Source organism: Physeter macrocephalus, unplaced genomic scaffold (genome assembly GCF_002837175.3).
Source record: "Physeter macrocephalus isolate SW-GA unplaced genomic scaffold, ASM283717v5 random_1768, whole genome shotgun sequence".
NCBI lineage: Eukaryota > Metazoa > Chordata > Mammalia > Artiodactyla > Physeteridae > Physeter > Physeter macrocephalus.
This window is the reverse complement of record NW_021147024.1, coordinates 1,595-25,000: the sequence shown is the minus strand read 5'-3', so window position 1 is coordinate 25,000 and position 23,406 is coordinate 1,595. Positions and strand designations below refer to the sequence as shown.

General features: G+C 46.6%; 1 protein-coding gene across 4 annotated transcripts in view; it reads left to right on the top strand.

Annotated features, from left to right (window-relative positions):
* The first annotated feature begins 1,512 nt into the window (after positions 1-1,512).
* Positions 1,513-23,406, top strand: part of LOC102988839 (phospholipase A and acyltransferase 3) — a 23,469-nt gene continuing 1,575 nt past the window's right edge. Inside the window, exons 1-5 of one of the 4 annotated variants that reach the window (XM_007118851.4) lie at positions 1,513-1,606; positions 2,087-2,164; positions 16,156-16,258; positions 20,648-20,916; positions 22,123-22,258. In XM_007118851.4, the coding sequence (XP_007118913.1) occupies positions 2,150-2,164; positions 16,156-16,258; positions 20,648-20,916; positions 22,123-22,258 (523 nt within the window). In that variant the 5' untranslated portion in view covers positions 1,513-1,606; positions 2,087-2,149. Of the gene's footprint in view, positions 1,643-2,086; positions 2,165-16,155; positions 16,259-20,647; positions 20,917-22,122; positions 22,308-23,406 lie in introns of all 4 variants that reach the window. The other 3 variants (XM_007118852.4, XM_007118850.4, XM_007118854.4) reach the window with 3 other exon arrangements.

Below are 23,406 nucleotides of genomic sequence, written 5' to 3'. Positions count from 1 at the left end.
CTGCCTAACCTGAGGGCTGGGGCATGATAACCAGCCATATGTAGGTCACATGTGTCCCTACTCAGGGTAATGGGGGTACTGTGATTGGCGGCTCCACCAGAACCACATGGAGTCACCAGATGAAAGACTGCTGGAGAAAAACGAATGTCCACTGCAGTTTTCAGTTCCCCAGACTGGCCATTTAACAAGCATAGTGGAATGAGAGCCTGCAACAGGCCATTTAACAAGGTCAAAATCACTTCCTTGACATCCCCGCCCCTCAGTGTTCTTTTTATTTTGTTTTTCCTGGCAGAGCAACAGGGAAAAAAAAAAGGAAGGGAGGGAGGAAGGAGGGAAGGAAGGAAGGAAGGATAAGAAAGTAAAGGAAGTGACATCTGGGCAATGCTGAAAGCAGAGGGTAAGAAGAGGCAGAATCAGTGTGGTTTCCTCAAAACCAAACCTTTCCATCCTGGGTTTGACTGCCTTACAGGTAGTCTCTTGCTCAATACACATAACAATTTGTTGATCCTTCTTCCTGTTAACAACAGCCAACGGGTCCCGAGTGAGAACTTGCCCCGTGCCAGACATCGGGCTCCCACTTCATAAGCCTCATTTCATCTGTTGCTTTCCCTTTGGGGAATGTATTTTTTTATATTATCTTATATATTGTACAATATCATCACCACTCCACTGGCAGATGAACAAACAGGCTGAGAGAGGGAAGGGTGCCCTGGACCCTGTAGGTAGCCAGGGACAGGATTTGGCCCACGCGTCCTGATTCCAAGCTCAGTGCCGGCGGGAGGGGACAGGAAAATAGAGATGAACAGGAGCTGCTTCTACCCTTGAGGAGTCACAGACCAGTGCACAGGAAGGGTCTGTCTTTGGTCACTCCTTCACTCATTGATTCATTGATCCATTCATTCATTCATGAAATACCTACTGTGTACCAGGTGGGTGCCAGGTTTTGGGGATATCTAATGGCTTAAGACCCAATAGTTAAAAGTACTTTCTCTCTGGTATGCCCTTGCCTTTAAATGGCTTTAAAGCTTAATATACAGTAGTCCCCCCTTTTCCTGGGGGGATACGTTCCAAGGCCCCCAGCAGATGCCTGAAACCGCAGGAAGTACGCAACCCTTAAGATAGTACCGGCTTATCCACGGTTTTGTCTCCCTGTTTGTTACCCAGCGGACTGCAGAAAAAGAAACCGCGGATAACGGGGGCCTATTGTAGTTTTAAACTACAGTATAAGCCCACTGGAGTGGAGGAAATAAGCAGATTGATGACAGTCCAGTGTGATGTGTATACAAGATCTTTAAGTTGAGCGGGCCGCAGGGCGTGCGTAGCCGTAGCCGAGGTGAGGAGGCGGTGGCCCTGCTCTGGGTTCTGGAGGCGCCTCCGCGCAGGGGAGGGTGTGCTGAGAGGCTTCGGGGTGAGCGGGGAGCGTCCTGGTCTGTCTGCCCCAGATGCGGGAGCAGGCTGTCACTGTCGCCGGGGCAGGGAGCTCTGCGAGGCTGTAATTAGTCAGTCTCACGGGGAGGGGCCAGGTGACCTCACGCTGGTCTGGACTCTGCGGCCATTTAGCCGTTCCCTTTGCAGTGGAGGCCGCACTGCATTCTGAGTCCTCGAGGTGCGTGGAGCGGTACTTCCCGGAACTTGAGGAAGGGTGAGACGCTTGGGGGGACTCTTAGGTGTTCCAGGCTGTGTGGGGGATGGAGAGCTTGGGTGAGGTGGGAGTTAAACAAGTTAGGGAGCAGCTGAGGGCAGCGGCCGGGGAGGGAGGGCCGGGCGCGAGGGCGGCCCCGCTGACTCTCTGGGGGCGCAGCGCGCCCTGGTAGGTGACACGGCTCGCGCTCCCCGCCGCTGCGCCGCCGGCTCTCCGGTATCAGGTGTACCTCCCTGCCCCCTGCAAGGGATTCATCCGTTCACGGCCAAGTGCAGGGGCAGGGAGGGGGCCGGCGAGGAATTCGCAGGGAGGAGCCCATTGTTCTCGGAGAGGTTAGAGATCAACCGGGCACGGTCTCCCCCGCCAGAAGCCACAGTCCTCTGGGGTCTTGGGGACTCTGTTTCCTGCTACTGACAATGAATCTCTGCTCCCCCGCTGCCTCAGGCGTTTACGCAGCTGATAAAGCCAACTCCAGCGTGAAATTGAGGGCCTCCATTACCGAAGAAGATGCGCGCGACCGTGGTAAGTTGCGGGGGGCGAGTGGGCTGGGAGTGGGGGCCGTGTTTCGGTGGGTCTGAGTCATCACTTCAGAGAGAGGGTCCTTGAGGGTGTGGCCTCCAGATGTGGATGCCCCACTGGCCGGTGGGCATCAGGTGCGAGATGCGCGTCGGTGGGTATCCGTTGGAGCTGGCTCAGTGTGAGTACTTGCGTGGGCGGGTTGGGAGGCCGCCCTGCCTGAAACAGGCCCCCAGGAAACGGAAACGGGAGGCAGCAAGGAGAGATTTGCCCCACCAAGGTCCTGTGCTGCCTTCCCGAGTCAGACCAGAACACCTGGATGGGCTCCTGGGGCTGAGCGTCTGGGGCTGCACCTGCTGCCCCCGCGCCTGGGTCTGACAACAGGTGCTTCTCTGGCCTCAGCTGCTGATGGACCTCATGACCAGCCCTGCCAGCAAGTTCCCAACTCTCACTTTTCCTATGGTTCAGAAATCATAAAGGGGCTTAGCAAATGCTTCCTTTCAGCCTAGCTGGACCTACTCCAGAGAGGTTCTGAGCCCGGCTTTTGAGGTAGCCTCCCCCCGGGATTGTGTCCTGCTGAGCACCTAGCTGTGGCACTTTGACCAAGTTTCGGATCAACTCTGTTCCCCAGAGTGAGGATTATATGACTTAATACCTATGAAGTGCTCAGAACAGCGCTTCACACACACGTTATGTGCCCAACTGTAATTCATTGTTGTGATTATGATTATGATTATGTTGTTATTATGATTATGATTTAATCCATGTAAAGGGCTTAGCACAGTGCCTGGTATTAGGGTGTACCTGGAATATTTGATGTCTGGAGTGGTCATTTGAAAACATCCTCTCCTTTATCTAGCAACATTATTTTCAGTAATAATCATGAAATGAATAGTAATAATGGCCAGAAAGGAAACACAGTCAAGTTTCTTCTGTTGAGCTTTGTATATGAAATCATGCCAGTGAAAATGTAAAAACTGAAAAATAAAGTAGGTGTTATAGAGAAAAATAGAAAGATAGAAGTAATGGGTTAATAGCTTTTAATTGCATTCGTGTATTTTTGAAGAAAACGTATTCTTACCATATAGGTTGGTCACAGTAGTGAATAATAATGCCATTACAGTTTCTGTTTTGGAACTTTAATTTCTGAAAAGTTGTCCTTGACTTTGACAAAATTGATCTTCTTTGCATATTCATGTTCAACACTCAGTAGAGCTACATTTGTCCATTTATCTTTATTCACAGTTGAAGAACACTTTTTAAATTTATTTATTAAAAATTTTTTAAATTGAAGTATAGTTGATTCACAATGTTGTGTTACTTTCTGCTGTACAGCAAAGTGAATCAGTTATACATATACATATATCCACTGTTTAGATTCTTTTCCCATATAGGTCATTACAGAGTACTGAGTAGAGTTCCCTGTGCTATACAGTAGGTCCTTATTAGTTATCTATTTTATGTATAATAGTGTGTATATGTCGAGAAGACACTTTTTATTAATTTTAATTTCAAAAGCTTCTCTCATATGAAACAACAGATATACAAATTGGAAAAACCTTAAACATTAGGATAAGTTTGTCAGAAATTCATAAAAATCCCATTTCATAATAAATTGGAGAAATTGCAACGCTGCCTATGTCTTAAAAAATTTAATTCTAGTGGTTTCTATTTTTTATTTTTATTTATTTTTCCTGATCTCTAGATCTCTCTCTCTTTTTTTTTTTTGGCCGCACCACATGGCTTATGGGATCTTAGTTCCCAGACCAGGGAGGGATTGGACTGGGTCCTCGGCAGTGTGAGTGTGGAGTCCCAATCACTGGACCACCAGGGATTCCTGATTTTTTATTTTTATTTTTAAAATTTATTTTATTGGAGTATAGTTGACTACAATGTGTGAATTTCTGCTGTACGGCACAGTGATTCAGTTATACACATATAAATGTTCTTTTTCATATTCTTTTCCATTATAGTTTATCACAGGAGATTGAATATAGTTCCCTGTGCTATACAGTGGGACATTTGTTGTTTATCCATTCTAGTGGCTTTAATTTTTTTATTTTGATTTTTTATTATTATTTTTTTAAACATTTATTTATTTATTTGGCTATGCTGGGTCTTAGTTGCCACATGCGGGCTCTTAGTTGCGGTATGCGGGATCTAGTTCCCTGACCAGGGGTCTAACCCGGGCCCCCTGCATTGGGAGCGTGGAGTCTTAACCCTGGACCAGCAGGGAAGTCTTCATTCTAGTGGCTTTTAAATATATCCACATTTAAAACATTTTCACTGAAACATATTCACCAGAAAATTCATTGTAAGTTTTTATCTTATTTGGCAAAAGTCTCCCCAGTTTTTCTTCCTTGGCAAAAATCAGAGAAAATGGCTGAATGATGGTGAACTTTGACATTTATTTAATCCATTGCTTTAGAATGAGAGTCTAGTTCTTGGTGAAATTGATCCAGACTTTCAAACACTTCTCTTTCAAACACTTTTCTTCTGGGGCTGGGAGAACAGACTCTTGTCTTCTGTTTAAACACAGGAAAATGTAGGACCACAGGGGTTGGTGGCCCAAACTGTGCTGAAAGTGAACTTGAACCACTCTGAGCCATTCAGAACTTACTGTTGGAACAGACACATGTAGCTGAGTCTGTGTATGTTGGGGGTTGACTGTATAGCTGGGTGTTCCTGATTAAACTTCCACGTAGAAGACTGAAAGAATAAGAAATGACAGTGTGCTAATTTAAAGCTCACATATATATTATTATTATTACTTTAAAAATAAATTTATTTACTTATTTATTTATGGCTGTGTTGGGTCTTTGTTGCTGCGTGCGGCTTTCTCTAATTGTGTTGAGTGGGGGCTACTCTTCACTGCAGTGCGCGGGCTTCTCACTGCGGTGGCTTCTCTTGTTGCAGAGCACAGGCTCTAGGCGTGTGGGCTTCAGTAGTTGTGGCACGTGGATGCAGTAGTTGTGGCACGTGGACTTCAGTAGTTGTGGCTCGGAGGCTCTAGAGCGCAGTCTCAGTAGTTGTGGTGCACGGGCTTGGTTGCTCCGTGGCATGTGGGATCTTCCTGGACCAGGGCTCGAACCCGTGTCCCCTGCATTGGCAAGCAGATTCTTAACCACTGTGCCACCAGGGAAGTCCCTATATTATTAACTCTCAACAGGAATTGCACGAGTTAGACTTAGACCAATATCACTGATATTGTTTTAAAGTGTTGGCACATGGTGATAATAAACAGCAGACAGATTTTTGGTGTGTCTTATCATGGTTTTAAAATTCTCTATGGACAACTCTCCCCTATTTGTCTGCACCCAGAGGATTCGGCTCTCACTTTCCCACTCTGGGTGTGCCACTGCCTGGCTCTTAGCGCTTGACAAATGTTAGTTGTTGTTAAAGCAGCTGCCTGGACCTCCCTGGGACGGAGAGGCTGTGTGTCTACCATATGGGCCCACGTTTCTCCAAGCCCTTTAGTCCAGCCCTGAGTCCTCCTGGTCAGGGCCAGCGCTGACCATTTCCCTCCCCTCTGTGTTCTAAATTTACTTAGAATTCGTGGGCCAGGAGCTTTGCCTTCCCTTCTCCACCCACCCTGCCCTTAAACCTGTGGCTTGTTGAGCTTTGGCAGCTGGGGACATGAAGCTCCAAAGGGCATCTGAGGCTCCAGATATGCAGAAATCGATGGGCCTGCCCTGGTCTCTGACTCTAGACTTGCTTATTGACTTCTTTATGACCCTCTAGGTTTGCCTGATGATCTGACAGATATCTGTGGGGCTAGTTAAGGTGCAAAAGGGAGGGGGCGGGGCCAGAGGCTGGGAGGGGCTTGAGGAGGAAGCAGTGTGTCCCTCTTGCCCACAAACCTCTGCTGAGAATGTTGTATGTGCCTGGCTGGTTGCTCAGTCCAGCTGGAGAGCTGGGCAGGGAAACCGATCATTCCTTCCCAGAGGCTTAACCCAACAATTATAGTCATCGGATAAACAGGGCTGCGGCTGATAAACACTCTCTGCCCTGGAGTCTGGCGGAGGCACTGAGGAGGTGGAGACGTGAGGGATGAGTAGGAATTTGCCAGTGAACAGGCAGGGGCGTTTCAGGACTAGAGCACAGTGATGTGGAGGCAAAGCTCACCATGGGGATGCTGATCAGATGTCAGTAGCTTCGTGTGAATTGCTGGGTGCGGTGAAAAGAACTTGGCCTTTGGATTCAGGAAGACCTGCAGTGTAATCCTGGCATTGCTTCTCAGGGAGTTCTCTTGGGCCGGTTACTTCCTACATCTGAGCTGTTTCCTGGTCAGTAAAATGGGCTGCTGGAAGGATTCCAGGTAACTTGTGAAAACCCCAAGGAGTGCATGGTGACAGTGGTGGTGGTTCCCACATGAGTTCAGGGGGAGTCCTGGTTCCCGTGGGGTGAGGTTCAACATGTAGAACAGGTCTGAGGCTTGGAGGTCAAGAGCCTGGGAGGGCGAATGAGTTTTGCCTCCTTTCTCCAGGATACACATGACCTTTGGGTTGCTGTGGCTGGACCTGGTACCCACTGGAGCTGCCACTGTCCCTCTCCCGGAGGCTGGCTAGGGAAGAGGTGATGTGTCAGCCCAACCCCTCCTCTACCTTCTCACTGGGCCCGAGGCTGGGGACTCTGCGCCCCACCTCGAGTTCCCCGGACCCACCCAGCCCGGGGCACAGGGTCTCAACCCTCTAATAAGCGTTAAGGGGTTTTGTAGCTTTTCACCCCCATTATCTCACTTATTCTTCACCCAAGCTCTGCTGGATGGATCTTAATGGCGCTGTTTTACCAGAGAAGCTCAGAGAGGTTAAATGTTTCTTGAAGGTCACACAGCAATAGAGCAGAGGGGCCTCACTTGCAGGTGGCCTGGGCCCTGCTTCTGACAACGCCGCCTCAGATAGACAGGATTGATGGTGGGCTCCTCGGGGGTTTCTTTTCTTTTTAAAGCCTTGGCATCAAAACTCCCAACTCTCTGCTGGAAAAGTCCCTTTTCAGCACCCTCTCTGGACTTCAGGTTTTTGAATTACATGCTTGTAGACGTTTTCCCCAGAGTATCAGAAATGAAGTGGTTGAGATGAAGGATTTCCCCATTCACCAGAGCATGTGATTTGGAAACCAGGAGAACTTGCTCTCAGGCTTGGTTTCACAACCTCCATAAGTGTCTCCAGCTACTCCTGGAGCTGCCTCTGACCTTTCCAAATCCAAAATAATAAAAGCACCCCCAAGAACAGTGACAGCAAAAACTGCCATTTACCTATGTGCCAGGTAGTATTTGCTGAGTGTTTTATAGGTACTAATTTATTTGATCCTCAGGACAACCTCATGAATCAGGTGCTGTAATTATCCTCATTTTAGAGCTGAGGAAACTGAGGCTGGGAGAAGTTGGGTAACGTGCCCAAGGCTATCCAGCTAGTAAGTAGCAGAGCCAGAATTTGAACCCAGGCTGTCTGGCTTCGGAGCCCCACGGCTGTAATCAGTATGCAGTTTCTGAAAACCAAATGCATCCTAATTTAAATGCAGAGCAGTAATGCTCATTAGCCTACTTTCTGTATTTTTTGAATGCCTGAAATATTTCATTAAAATAAAAAAATTGCAAACTTCTGATGAGGAAGCTAAATGGAGCTGAGTGTAGGCGGATTGGAATGCTTCCTTAGTGGCCTTGAATGAAAGCAAAACACTCTAGGGACTTCCCTCGTGGTCCAGTGGGTAGGAACTCCACGCTCCCAGTGCAGGGGTTGGGGTTTGATCCCTGGTCAGGGAGCTAGATCCCACATGCATGCCACAACTAAGAGTCCACATGCTGAAACTAAAGAGTCTGCATTGCCACAACGAAGATCCCATGTGCTGCAACTAGGTCCTGGCGCAGCCAAAATAAATACATACATAAATATTTTAAAAAATAAATATGTAAAATTAACTAAAAATATAGGTATCCCATTCAAAGTAAAATTTAAAAAAAATAAAGAAGAACATTCTTTTTGTTTTGCTTCAACCCTTGGGTTGAAAATTCTTCTGGAAGTGCCCTTACTTTTCCATCTGGTCCTGTCCAGTGCCCACAGCTGAGGGTCTCACACTGGATCAGAGTTGCAGGAGTGAATGTGGATTAACACGCATGGGCAGATGGTGAAATCTGCCAGAAGACTGGCAGATTCTCCTTGTGGTGGGGACCAGGCTGTGGTTCAAGTTCCTGCTTTGCTACTTTCGGGCTGACCCTGGATAAGTGACCTCATTCCCTTAGCGTCAGTTTCCCCACCTGCAAAGTGAGGTATGACTGCCCCTCTCTGCCTAACCCATCTCTCCTGTGGTTCTCTGGGCTGCACAGCAGAATCACCTGGAAGCTTGCAAAACTGCCAGGCCTGGGTTCCACCCCAGGGATCCCGCTTCTGACCCAACCGCAAGAGCACCCTGAGACGCCCGCACCGCTGTGCTTTTGCTCCTGTCTGCCCCGTCTCCATATCTCCCCTTTCTGGCCACTTCCTCCCCACTGCGTCCTCTGATTGCAGGAGAGTGTGAGGGTTAAGAGTGAAGGATTTCAAAGCACCGAGCTGATCTCCCTGTGCTATGCGGCTGCTTCCCACTAGCTATCTATTTTACATTTGGTAGTTTATGTATGTCCATGCCACTCTCTCACTTCGTCCCAGCTTACCCTTCCCCCTCCCCGTGTCCTAAAGTCTGAAGTCAAGTATCTCGGCTTTTGTTCATAGGCGTGGCCCAGGTGCCCGGCTCTGTGAACATCTGTAGAATGAATGAGCAAATGAAAGAGTTCCTTGACCCTCTCAGGCAGAGGTGGGTATCCCCAAAGTGAAGGGATTCTCAAGGAGTGTCGTTGACCAGTTACACCGTTTCCCTGGGGCGGGGGAGGGCGTTTGTAAAGGGCAGGGTGACTGCATGCATGCCAGCAACCTCCCCTCCTGTAATTTGTGTGGAGTAGGTGGACATATTTGTGATAAAGCAAATTCAGTAGCATAACAGTAGATGTAGGTGGTGGGGTATACAGATGTTTACTGAAAAATGCTTTCAATTTTGAACATTTGGAAATTCAAACTAATGTTTGAGAAATTTTCATAACAGTGTTGCAAAGCATGTTATAAACTTTTCTGCTCGTTGCAGAAAAGCTGGAAAATGCATAAAAATAGAAGGAAGCAAGATAATCACAATAACCAGCCCCTGGCGGGAATCTCTGTTAGGATGTTGTTATGCATCTTTCTAGTTTTTTGTTGTGTGTATTTATTTTATTTCATAATAGTAATTGTACGGATTACCCCAGATTGAACACACTGATGTTTGTCAAGCCTTACATTGTTTTCTGATTCTGAAACAAATATATATGTATTTACACATGTGGAAAACCAGAACAGAATTAAAAAGAAAATTAATGCCCCAAGTTTCACCACCTAGTAATAAACACTGTTTACATTTTGGTGTATTTCCACAGTTTTCAAAAAAAATGCATTGGTTATCTTTTTTGAACCAAGTTTAAAAAAAATACCGTTTTGTGTAAAGCGTTTTTTATTTTTACTTAAAAAAAATTGAGTTATCGTTGATTGTAAAGCTTTTCTACTTACCATTATATTATGGACATTTCTTGTCCTTAAGTATTCTTTTAAAATATAACTTTTAAAACATAACTGTATATTAGTATATAATTATGGCAATATTTAACTAATCTCTTTATGTAGGATACTTAGGTATCTAATTTTTTGCCATTAGATGTGACTTTGTGACATCTTTTGTAGACATTTCAGATTATTTCCTTAAGATCTGGTCTATAAATAGAAATTGGGTCAAAGGATATGAATATTTTTAAGGTTAGTGATACAGATTGCCAAACTGACCTTCAGAAAAGTTGTATTTATTTATACTCCTAACAGCAGTGACTGAGGGTGCCTGTTTACCTGCATCTTTTCCTATATTTAGTATTATAATCTTCCCCCAAACCAGTTTTTAATTTAATTTGATTACTAGTGAGATAGAATGCATTTTCTTGTATTAGTGGTAATACGTATTTCTCCTTTTAAAATTATTTATTATACCCTTTCTCCATTTTTTTCTATTTTGGTGTTTACATTTTTTATTGATTCATAAAAACTCTTTATGTATTAAAGCTGTCATTTTCTTCCAGTTGGTCATGGTAGTTTGTCTGTGGTGTGTTTTCAATGCACAGAATGTTCTGGTCTGGCTCTTTTGGTTATAAGTAACCAGCAGCCCACTTAAGCTAGCTCAAGTGAAAAAAGTTTATTCTAAGGACACATGTGGAGCAGTAAGGGGATTCTCTTGAAAATCTAAGTATAGGAGCTGTATGAAGGCTGGGCCTCCCAGGGGCTGGGAGGCAGTTCAGGATCACGGTGATTCCAGGCACTCAGCAGCTGGAGTTTGTGCATCTCTCCTCTAGTGCTCCACCACTGGTGTGACTCAGCTAGCTGTTCTTGATATGCCTGCTTCCTTCTCTCCCACTGTCAACAGGGGTCTTCTACTTGGTCAGAGTGGGTGTGAGAACTTCAACCCTTGGTTGGGCCTGTGGTTCATTGGGGTCTCCCTTGCCTCCTCTTTGTCATGACTTTTCAATTTTAGACCCTCTGCCAAAAGCTATTTTCTTTTTCATTACTTGGTTCAGATTTTTGAGAGAGAGATAGAGAAAATTTGGTTGGCCCAGGTCCACTTACCGTGGAGGATCATAGGATGGTGACCTGCTTGGGAACCGTGCCTTTTTCTAGTCCAGCTGATGGAGGCTAGGATGAAGTGGTCACATGGTATAAAATATGGCTGCCTGGGCAGTCGGGATTGTGGGTGGTCATTTTCTCTTAAAAGGGAGTATGAACTTAACAGGCAATGATAGAAACTTTTAATAAGAACTGTAACATTTTTCAATTGTAAAAACTCTCAATCTTTTACTTTATGCCTTGTTCTTTGGACTCTATCTTTAGAATTTCTTCCTCTATTCTAAGATCTGAAACATATCCATCTATATTATTTTAAATTTTATTTTATGCTTTTATGTGTTACATTTAAGTGTTAATGATTTTTAAGCATCATTAACATGGTAATATTTACAGGCTCCAGATGGGTGATGGTTTCAAGAGGTTTTGCTGACAGATAACATCCACCTTTTTCAATTAAAAAACTGCAAGTTCATCAATATGAAGGATTTTTCCCATCTAAAACTCTTTTAATGAAAGTTTTTATTATAAAAATAATTCACATTGGTAAGAAACTAATAATATAGCAAAATATAAGTCTCTGAATCCCAACCCCCACTGTATATAATACACAAGTTTGGTGTATTTTCCTCAGCTCATACATAGTGATAATACATTTTGCATGTGAATGTATAACAATGTTTTTTTAAACAAAAATGGGATAATGTTTTCCATCTTACTTGTTTTGATTATTTCTATGTCTGCTTATGTAAATCCAACTTGGTCTCTCTCTTGGCTGTTTGTACATATAAATATAACATAATTAATTTAGTTGGTCCTTATTAATGGTTGTTTAGGTGGTTTTTCCAGTGTGAATTGCAGAGGCCAGATATTGTTCTCCATTTGCTTGCTAAGGAAAATGGCTGTAACACAGCTCTTTGTAAACTGTGCTTTTGTGGAGAGGATAAAGACTTTTTGTTCTGAAATCCTGTGGGTGCAGAGTCTCAGCTTTGCCACTGTCATTGGCTGTGTTGTGTGGGAGAGCCCTGGTTACTGTGCTCTGGAGAGTTTCTAGCTTCCTGCTGGCTCACCTTGTTCCTGGGGGAAGAACCACTCGACAACAGGGTACAACTAGGTTTCTGGGACTGGGGATCAAGCTGAGTGAGAGAGGGATCACTGTTGATCCAAACCGAAGGGCCAGAGAGTGAATATTTTACTATCTCTGGTCTCTGTTGCAACTACTCTACTGCTGTAGAGAGAAAGCAGCCTCGGCTACAAGGTAAATGATGGGGGTGGCTTTGTGCCAATAAAACTTTATAGATGCTGAAGTTTGAATTTCATATAATTTCATGTGTCACAAAATATTCTTCTTCTTTTGACTTTTCCCCCAACCACTGAAAAATGTAAAGATCATTCTTTGCCTGCATACAAAAATAAGCAGAGGCACAAATTTGGCCCAAGGACTTTTGTTCTCATATTTCTAATTTTATAACATGCTTTCTTGAGTTCTTAATTTTGATTCCGCTCAGTTGGCTGTGTGTATCATTAAGCAGTTGTTTCTCCACTTAGAGTTTAGTGAAAGGGTGTGAATTATTTATATCCCTGTTCATGGCACCCTGTCCTCACTGGTCCCTGCAAGACCCCTTGTCTTCTGTTTTTTTTTTTTTAAGCTCCCTTTTCTCATCATTCCTCTCCCTCTCCATCTTCCCAATGGCTAGGTAGCATCCTAATATATTTAATATGTATTCTTTAGATTCTTTTGTTGTTGTTTTTAAAAATTGTTTTTTTGGGTATGGTTCTGGTAAGACATGTATTATTGGTTTGTGTGTGGGTATCTTTAATATGTATAAGTGGTATTTTGCGGAGCTCAATCTTATTTTTTCACTCAGCACTGTATCTAAAAGATTATCCACATGGTCATGTGAACATCGAGTCCTTGCTTCTAACTAGTGCACAGGGCTCTGTGGGTGAGTCCAGCACCTTTCACTTCATTTTTAAAGTTTCCTTGAGTGGTGTCATGTTTTAAGCTAGTGTATATTTGGAAGTATGTGCCTTTTGCCCTTACAAGGGACAGGCAATATGACTGAGTATTAAAAATAAATCACAGCTTTTTTGCTTTCAAATTGTGGATATCCATTTTTTTTAAGTTAAAATTTTTTATTTATTAAAAAAATTAGTGTTTAAAAAAGTTACAGTCTAATTTACCCTTTTAGTGTTCAGTTCGATGAGTTCTGATAAACATGGACAACTGAGGAACCATTCACCACCATCAAATACAGAACAGTACAGAAAGTTTAATTGCTCTGAAATTTCCTCATTCCCCTTTCTTGTCAACCCGTCTCCTGACTCCTAGCCCCTGACAATCACTGATTACTTTTCTGTCCTATGGTGATGCCTATTCTGGAATGACGTGTAAATGGAATCACACAGTATGTAGATTATTGGTATGGCTTCTTTCACTTAGCATCAGTATTTAGTGTTATAAAGTCTGAGTTTCTTTGTAGATATTTTTGTCACTGTGTGTGTGTGTGTGTGTGTGTGTGTGTGTGTGTGTGTATATATATATATATATATATATATTTATATATTTATTTATTTATTTTTGCAAGCATCTTTCTCTGTATATCAATATCTTTCATTGATATCTGTCTGGAATGCAGTGAGCCCCTGAGCTCCTTGGGTCTGTGTACCTACTGGCTGCTTATTACTTGACGTCATATTACTGATGTCCCAACTGTCTCCTTTTCTAATCAGTAGCCTCCCTGAGGGCTGGGTCTCTGCCTTGCTTTTATGTCCTGGCTTATTCATGGAAATGTCCAGTTAAATTGCCCTTTGGGGATCCTTGAAGACCCCATAACTCTCACCAAACAATTAATATATACGTTTTCTTTTATTCTGGAAAACAAATGGGTTTCATCAATTGTGACCATTGTCCAGTGTTCTGAAAGCTTCCCAGTAAGGTCTGGCGCCTTCTGGGAAGATAAATTAGAATCGCTGCAATAAGACAATATGATTTACCTGTAAAATTCCTGTGAAAAGATTTTTTTCCTACCACGTGGGATGTTTGTTTGCAGTTTTATTGTTTCTATAAGTAGAAATGAACTGTCATTGACCCTGCTTCCTAGCCATTATAGAGTTGTGATTGGCTCTTCCACTGCCCATCATTTTTATCCCAGGGGAGGCCATACAAGGGGGAGTCCATGCTCCCCCCTCATCTTTGATGGACTCTCTCAGTCAGGCCCACAGAGTTCGGCGGTGGGATGTGGGCAAACCCCTATGGGTCTGTCCCCTAAGAGCAAGCAGGTGAGTGGGAAAGGGCAGAGGGCTGGAACGACCACCGATGGGCTCTGTCTCCAGGTGTTCTAAAGAGATTTAAGGCTGGTTTGGATCACAGAAGCTCATCAGCCCTGATCCTGGTCCAGGTCGGAGTGTCCCCACCCGCAGTACTTAGCCCAGTGTCTGCCATTGGGACCACAATAGGTTGAATGCAAGTGTTCTTGAACCTCCCCAGGTTTTCTCAGGCTCTGGGCTGCTGTGCTCCCCTAACAGGGCGGGGTTCTGAGGAGCATTTCAGCATCCTTCCCACCTTCCCCTGCACACACGTGCACACCCTCACTCCCACGCACTTTCACTGTGATATAATGAGAAATGGATATTTAGTCTTGGCCGCGGGTTCCTGCCACAGAGCTCCTAAAACCTGAGTAATTTCCTGAGCAGTAGAGGTGAGAGGAATGTCTTTCGTCGTTCATAATAAGCCCCTTTCAACCGACCAGGTGATCAGAGGGCTGGAGGTTGCATTAATTACCAAGGGCCAATGATTTGATCCATCGTGCCTACATAATGAAGCCTCCATAAAACCCCTAACCTAGGCTGCTGGTGAAAGCACGGGGGTGCTGGAGAGTGCTGGTCCCCAGAGGGGTAATGGAAGCTCTGTGCCCCTCCTACCACAGCTTATCCTCTGCATTTCTGGCTATTCCTGTGTTGTATATTTTCTAGTAGCTGGTCATCTAGCAAGTAAACTGTTTTCCTGAGTTCTGTGAGCTGTTCCGGCAAAGTACTGAACACAAGGAGGGGGCTGTGGGAACCCCCAATTTACAGCCGGTTGTTCAGAGCACAGCTAACAACCTGCAACTTGCGGTTGGCGTCTAAAGTGTGTGGGGGGCCCTCAGTCTTCTGGGACTAAGCCTGTGGGTCTGTGCTAACCCCGGGCCGTTAGTGTCAGAACTGAGGTAAACTGTGGGTGCCCAGTCAGTGTGCACCGAGGATTGAATCGCTTAGTGTGGAAAACCCACACATCCAGTGTCAGAAGTACTGGTGTGATGGGGCTTCCCTGGTGGCGCAGTGGTTGCGCGTCCGCCTGCCGATGCGGGGGACGCGGGTTCGCGCCCCGGTCCGGGAAGATCCCACATGCCGCGGAGCGGCTGGGCCCGCGAGCCATGGCCGCTGAGCCTGCGCGTCCGGAGCCTGTGCTCCGCAACGGGAGAGGCCACAACAGAGGGAGGCCCGCATACCACAAAAAAAAAAAAAAAAAAAAAAAGAAGTACTGGTGTGAGGAGAGTTTTCCTTTGCTTGTCATACACACACACACACACACACACACACACACACACACACACCCCAACACGCACACACACGGACACACACACATACACCCTCTTATCCTTGGGATGAGCAGCCAGGGGGACATTACTGCCAGAGGTTGACACCAGTTCTCTGCCAGGCTCTGGGCCAGGTCGCGGAGTGTCTGTGTGACACCCCCCAATTTGACCGCCCTGGAAGGGTCTCCAGATGCACAGCTCTAATCAAATAACCTGTGGTGTTGCCTGACGGTCAGTGTGGTGGCCAAGACCCTGGGCCTGGGAATCAGGCAGCCTAGTGTTGAGTCCTGGCCACGTCCCTCAGGAGCTGTGTGGCTTTGAGAACATTCCTTTGCATTTTGAGCCTTGATTTCCTCATTCATAACATGGGGTTCACAGCAGTGCCCACCTCATAGGAGGGTTGTGTGAATTTGTTGAGCTACGCCTGTAAAACACTTAGCAGAGTGCTTGGCTCTGAGTAAGAGTTCAATAAATAATACTCCTAGAAAGAGGAACAATAAGGCAGAAACGCCAGCTAATGAAGAAAGCCTTTAGGCATGCACTTTGCAGGTTGTAATGACAGGTGGGCAGGCCCGTGGTCCCTGCAGGTCTGGGACACAGGCTTGTGAAGTTGGACTGCTATTGGACTGGCCGGGCAGGGCTCAGGAGGACACCCTGGAGAGCTGTTAGCTGGAGGCCGCGGAGCTGCACCCTCCTAGCTGAGCCCTGCCCCTGGTTCCAAGCTCTCGTATCACCTGAAACAGCCCTCTTCTTGGTTTTGCAGCCAGAGCCCCAGCCTGGAGACCTGATCGAGATTTTCCGCCCTTTGTACAGACACTGGGCCATCTACGTTGGCGATGGATATGTGATCCACCTGGCCCCCCCAAGTAAGGGTGCCCAGGGCTCCACAGTGCTGGGGCTGGGAGCAGGGGGAGACGGGGGAGCTGTGGTTCACGGGGGACCCCAACATTCTTCTTTTGCCCCCAACTGGCGGTTGGTTCCTGGGTGCTACAAGAAGACAGCTCGGTGTGGGGCAGTGGTTTTCAGACTCTGCACCTTGGAACACCAGGGCCATGCAGAGAGACTGAGGTGGGCTTCCAAGGGGGCAGTTCTGCTTTTCATGTATTTTATGTATTATGACTTCGTGTAAAACACATTTGATCCTGAAGTGCAAATCTCCTGGGAAGAGCACAGGTGTTTGGACAGCAGACTTGGCTGTGAATCCATTTTCACTCTCCGGCCTTGGTTTCCTCATTTGTAAACTGACGTTAAGAATCCTTAATGTGCAGGATTATTGGGAGAATTCCCTACCCGTTTTCTCAAACTTTTTACTTAAACTGAGGTATAACCGAAATACAGTAAAGGGCACAATATTGTCAAGTGTATAGTCAATGAATTTAAAAAAATGTATCCATCCATGTGACAATGACCGGATCAAGATCTAGAACATTTCCACTCCCCGAAAAGACCCCCCCGTGCCTCTTCAATATGCTGTCTCCCTCCCTAGAGGCAACCACTCTTCTAGGTTCTCCTGCTGTAGGTTAGCTGTGCTTGTTGTAGAACTTCAGAGCAGAGGAATCACACTGCCTGTGCTCTTTTGTGTTCCGCTCTTTCCCTGGGCCTGTGAGGTCATCTGTGTTGTTCTTACTTTTCCACCGCTGCGTGTCCTCGGTTATATGGACATCGCCCAGTTTGTTATCTGTTCTTCTACTGATGGGCATTGGATGCTTCCATTAGTGGGCTGCTCTGTGTGCAGCTGCTGTGGACGTTCTTGGATGTGTCTTTTGCTGACCAAGAATGGTAGCAAAATGAATGACCTCAGCCTGTATTTATAGAGAAATCAGAAAGATGTCACCATCCCCACCCCTGATCAACCAAACCACCAACATCTCGAACCACATAATCTGCCTTTTCTTCTGTTACAGTGCAAATGTGCCCCTGCCCTTATTTGAAAAGCCAGCCTTTAGGTGTGGGCCCTGGACCCCCTTCTCTTACTTTCACAAGCACTGTGCCCTCAAATTAATAATAATTCTGTATTATTCCTGTTGGCCTAGAAACCACTGGAATATCTCCCACTGATAAAACAAACACACACCCCTTCGACCTCACATCCTCTCTAGCTAACTTCCCATGGAGCAGCTCTCTTGGCTGCCATGGCCCCTGCTGGTTCCTCACTTCCCATCCTCTCTTCTGTTCCCTCCACCAGGGAGTATTTACTCCCCTCCTGGAGCAGCTCTTATCAAGGCTACATCAATACAATCAATATCCTGGTCACGGCTTACTTGGCTTCTCTGCAGCATTTAACACGAGTGGCCTCTCTATGCTCTTCACCGGGTGCTGCCTTTCTTCCTTTCCCACTGGGCCCTTCCTTCTTGGCCTCCTGTGTCTAGGGGGCTCCTCCTCTCCCATACCCCTAATCCTTACTCCTCCCTCATCCGGTCCCCTGGCTTCTAACACCTTGTATTTGTCGATGTCTCCCTTAGACCATTACCTTAACTTGACTTTAACCCTGCTCAGCTTCAGATGTGTGTAACCTCTTGACAACTTGGCATCTTCACTTGGGTATCTAATTGGCATGTTGAACTTGACACACCCCACATGGAGGGCTCCAGTGGGACAATACCATCCGGTTGCTTAGACCAAAAGTCTAGGCATCATCCTTGATCCTTTTCACCCCACGTCTAATCCATCAGGAAATCCTATTGGCTTTATCTCCAAAACAGACCCCCCGATCTGATCACTTCTCAGCACGTCCACTGCTGCGCCCTGGGGTAAGCTACCATCCTCTCTCACCTGATGCTACTGAAGCTTCTGGTTGGTCTCTCTGCCTCTTGTCCGCTTATGGTCAGCCCTTCCTTCACTGGGCAGCCAGTGTGATCATTCCAAAGTGTCAATCTGATTATGTCACTCGCCTTCTTTTAGTTTCGACTGGCTTTTCCATCACACGTAGAATAAGTTTCAGATCTGGGCTGTGGCTTGTGAGCCTGGCGTGGTCTGGCCTCTGCCTGCCTCTCTGACCTTCTTGAAGCTTCCTCTCTCTCCTCCTGGGTCTCTAGACTTCAGCCACATTGGCCTCCTCGCAGCCTCAAGCACGCCACGTGCCTTCCTCCCCGAGGTCCTTGCCTTGGCTCTGCCTTCTTCTGCTCGTGTTGCTCTTTCCTGGCTCTCAGCACAGCTGCCTCCTCTTCATCGTCCAAGTCTCAATTCAAATGCCTGTTTCTGGGCGTGGCCCTCCCCACCCCGAGTGAGAGCAGCCTCCCCTGGTCATCCTCTCCTATGTGACTTCCCTTAATCTTCTCCATAGCATTTTCAGTACCTGAAAGTGTGTTATTTTTTTTCTCTTTTTTCCTTGTCTGTGTCCTTTCACTAGAGTGTAAACTAGTTGAGGGCAGGTGCGCTGTCTAGTTCATGTCTGTGTTCGGCACCTTGGACAGGGCCCGGCACGTAGTAGGGCCTCCGTATTGCTTGACTGCACTGAGTGGGTGTAACTGCTGGACAGGAAGCAGGGAACGGCACGACAGGGGATCTGGGTGGATAGGTGTGACACCCTTCATTGGGTGAGTGATGCTCCTTAAAGGGAAATATGCTTCTATCTGCATCTTCTCACTCGAGCTTCACAGGAACCCCGTGGAATAGGTGAGGCAAGGAGGATTGACCTCCTGCTACTGAGAAAACGGTGGCAATTGGAGTTGGAAGGAAGCTTAGAGAACAACCCGATACTAATGAGAGCGGACACTTGCTGGGCACTGACCCTGTGCCAGGCACTGGTGGAGGCACCTTACCTAAGTCAGTTTCTTTAATCCTTGCAGCTCCCCGTCCAGTACTGTAGGCACAGGTAGAACTTACTGACCCTATTCTACAAGGAACTGGGGACTCAGAGAAATTAAGCCACTTGTCCAGGGTCACATAGCAGGAAAGTCGTGGAGGTGGGACTCAGTCCCTGGCTATCTGACTCTCTATTCCCTGCCCTTACACATGCTGCTATACTGTCAAGTCTGAGGTTTCCCAAAATTTAGTCACTGATTGCTTGCCATATCCTTGTGCCCTCTCTCCAATTATTTAATTGGTATTTTCTTTAATAGACTAACTTTAAAAAGTAAAATAATTCTTTTAAAAGAAACTTTAAATTCCTATATTGATGTGTGTTTGTGAATCCATCTTAACTGGTATTTGTGGATTCCCAGTGTTGGCTCAGCAAAGTTAAGTGACATGTCAAGACCATTCAGTGATGGAGCCAGAAGCCAGAGCTTCTGACTGTCAGCCTGGGCACTCACTCACCAGGGTGGCACCCAGGGTGTGACTATTAGTAGCAGGTCTGAATTCTTCTGATTTTCTAAAATCTCAGGATTATACTCAGGGCAGAGGGGTTTAGTCCTCTTTGGAAAGCCTAGCAGAACAGGACCTGGGCTCTGATCAGACCCTCTTGCCATTGCTTGTTGCTGTCACATGGTGTTACAGTGGAAGGTGGGTCCTGCCCAGTGTAATAGGATGCTTCCCCTGCTGAGAAGAGCCCTGGGGGTTCCCGATCGCGGCAGGGCCACAGAGACTCTTTGAGGGACAGTGAGCCTCCTCTGTGAAGTTCCCCGGGGTCCGCCTCCATCGTGCAAGCCCACCTCTTCAGCCATCATACCCAAAGCTTGCCCCTCCCCACACGGCGTAGGCTGGCTGCCTCAGGAGGTATGCCCAATCTCTGTGCTGGCATCAGCTTTCCCTCCCAACTCTCCTGGTCCTTCCACTGAGCCAAAATCCCTCGCTTCAAGGCAGTTTCATTTCTGGAAATTTGTTGCCTCTTCCAGCCCCTCCCCGTGGACCTCCCTGGTGTTACACCTCTGGGAGCAGCTGTGGGGTTTTGGTCCCTTTGCTCTAAGAAGGATGGGATCCACTTCTGCAAATCCATCTACCTTTTCTGCAGTAATCAGCTTTGGATGTGTCAAGGAAGTGTAGCATTTTTAGGAGCACAGAAAGTTGACACTCTATTCCTCCAAGGAGGTGGGTGTGCTCAGGGCCCATATTTGCACACTCAAGAGGGTGTACGAGGCCATCTTCTCTAGGTTAAAAATAATCACAACAAATCATGGAACTTTACTCCTCCTCATTTCAGATAAGGAAACCAAGGCCTAGAGACCATAAGCGCCTTATTCATAGCCACACAGCTGTGGCCCTTTCATATCTGCTCATCCCCTTGTGGATGTGGTGGATGCCAGGCTTGGGGCTGCCCTGAGCCCCTGTGGGCTGGCTCAGGACCAATCCCGCTGTTTCTCATCCTGAATCCATAGGTGAAATCGCGGGAGCTGGTGTGGCCAGTGTCATGTCTGCGCTGACTGACAAGGCCATAGTGAAGAAGGATCGGCTGTGCGACGTGGCCGGGAGAGACCTGTACCGGGTCAACAATAAGCACGATGGCAAGTACCCGCCGTTGCCTGCCAACAAAATTGTCCAGCAGGCGGAGGAGCTGGTGGGCCAGGAAGTTCTCTACAAGCTGACCAGCGACAACTGCGAGCACTTCGTCAACAAGCTGCGCTACGGGGTCTCCCGCTGTGACCAGGTGCATCCTCAGTGTGTCCCCATCCCTGGGAACCGGACCATTTCCTCAGCTGACCTGGGCGTCAGTGTGGGCTGGGCTGGGCCGGAGACAGGGGCACAAACAAGACAGAATAGCAGAGGCAGAACCCTGCCCTCAAGGATGTCGCAATTGGGGTGGGGAGGAGGGTGGGGAGATGGGCACCGCGGACCAGTGGGGTCGGGGGACAATGGCCGAGGGTGTGAGCACAGCCGTCACTGTCAGCCCGGTGCCCAGCCCTCCCTGGCTGCCTGGCCCTGAGATGGACCCTTCCCACAACCTCAGAGGCAGGTTTTACTGTCCCGCTTTGCAGATGTGGAAACTGAGGCTCACAGCACTTGTGGATGGCCATTCATTTCATCAGACAAACCTGTGTTGTCTCTTTTCCTGAGAGTTGTCTCCAACTGTGCTGATAAGTAGCAGAGGTGGGATCTGAAGCCCAGGTCTGCCGGGACTTATAAAAAGCCCTGTGCTTAGCCCCGCCTTAAGCCAGCGGGCAGTCCAGGAGGCCCCAGGGGATGCAGGTGTGTTTATTTACTTAGTTGATTTTGGCCATGGCCACTCTCTTCTTTGCATTGCTTTTTCACCTGGGTAACTAACTTCCTTCCCATTTTCTCTCACTTTCCCCTCTCCTTTTCTGGCCCTTCCCTGCAGCCCCCTCATTTGTGTGTGTTTGTGTGTGTGTGTGTGTGTGTGTGTGTGTGTGTGTTTCCCCTCTCCTTTTCTGGCCCTTCCCTGCAGCCCCCTCATTTGTGTGTGTTTGTGTGTGTGTGTGTGTGTGTGTGTGTGTGTGTGTGTGTGTGAGAGAGAGAGAGAGAACATTGTTTGGAAAAGTTCTTGGATACCTGTTGATGCAAAAGAGTATGATTTTTTTTTTTCTTTCAGTAAAGGATGAGTTTAAGATCCATCAGGTTGTTGATTTTCAGTACTTTTTAATTTTTTGACATATGGTCTCTTCTTCCTTGGTCATTGTGGTGGTCAAGGGCATGGCCTGGCAGACAGATTATTCATGTTCTCTAAACCCTGGTAAAGTACAAGTGATAATACTGATCTAGGAGGGTTACTGTGTGAATTAAATAAGAGAATCCTTATGCTAGCAGAGTGGCAACTCAGAAAATACACTTAATAAATTGTAATCGTTGAAGTAGTCATAATGGTCCTCATCTTCATTCTTTTTCTTGGTTCACCCAGTGTCTTGTTCACTGGCCTGTCCGGGCCACAGTGACTTGCTGGGGAGGCATCCACCAACACCCCCTACAAGGATCATGCTCAGCCTTCCGCATACAAGTGATAATCAGCTGTGTTTACTACACTGACCTGCGTGTTGGTTAGTTCATCCTATGCTCTGTGATGATACAGTAGCTATCTTCCAATGGGTATTCTCTTATTTTTTTTTTCTTCAATCACTCATGTTATTATTATTCAATAAATATGTATGTAAATATATAAAAATGTATATAAGTACATGTATATGTGATACATATATTTACATATACATATATGTACATACATACAATAAATATGTGTGTGTGTGTGTGTGTGTATATATATATATATATGAATGTGAAAGATGATTAATACAAAAATTGACTAGTAGCAAGTACACACCTAGCTAGGGAAGGATAGGGCAATACTGCCAGTGTGTGGTGAAGAGTCCCAGAAGCTCTGGGTCACAGTCTAGTTTCAGTTTCCCTGACAGTTTATAAGAGGCTCCTTCTGGGAAAGTCAGTGGGCGGGTCCATGAGAGGAACGTCATGACCCAGATTACAAATGTGAGGCAACCAGAAGGAATCTGGGGGATGATGGCACTCAGCATATCTATCTAGGGGGGATAATGGCCTTCAAAACATTTGTTTTGAGTCACATTTGATGCATACTGTCATCCTGCTATCTCTCTTTACTAGCATCCTTTAGAGATGCCCTTCAGTTCTCTCCTGTATTAATGCTTTTATCCTCTGCAACTCACATCTTTCTCTTTCTTGGATTACTCTCTTGTTTTGGTGGAATACCACCTCTAATAGATTCTGAGAAAGGATGCTTTTTTTTTTTTTTTTTTTTTTTTTTTGCGGTACGCGGGCCTCTCACTGTCGTGGCCTCTCCCGTTGCTGAGCACAGGCTCCGTACGCGCAGGCTCAGCGGCCACGGCTCACGGGCCCAGCCGCTCCGTGGCATGTGGGATCTTCCCGGACCGGGGCACGAACCCGTGTTCCCTGCATCAGCAGGCAGACTCTCAACCACTGCGCCACCAGGGAAGCCCAGAAAGGATGCATTTTAAAAAGACTGTTTATGCCTGAAAACATCTTCATTTTATCCTCGTATTTGATTGATAATTTGGCTGGGTATGGAATTCTAGGCTGAAAAGAGTTTTTTAAAAAATGTGAAGGTGGGCTTCCCTGGTGGCGCAGTGGTTGAGAGTCCGCCTGCCGATGCAGGGGACAAGGGTTCGTGCCCCGGTCCGGGAAGATCCCACATGCC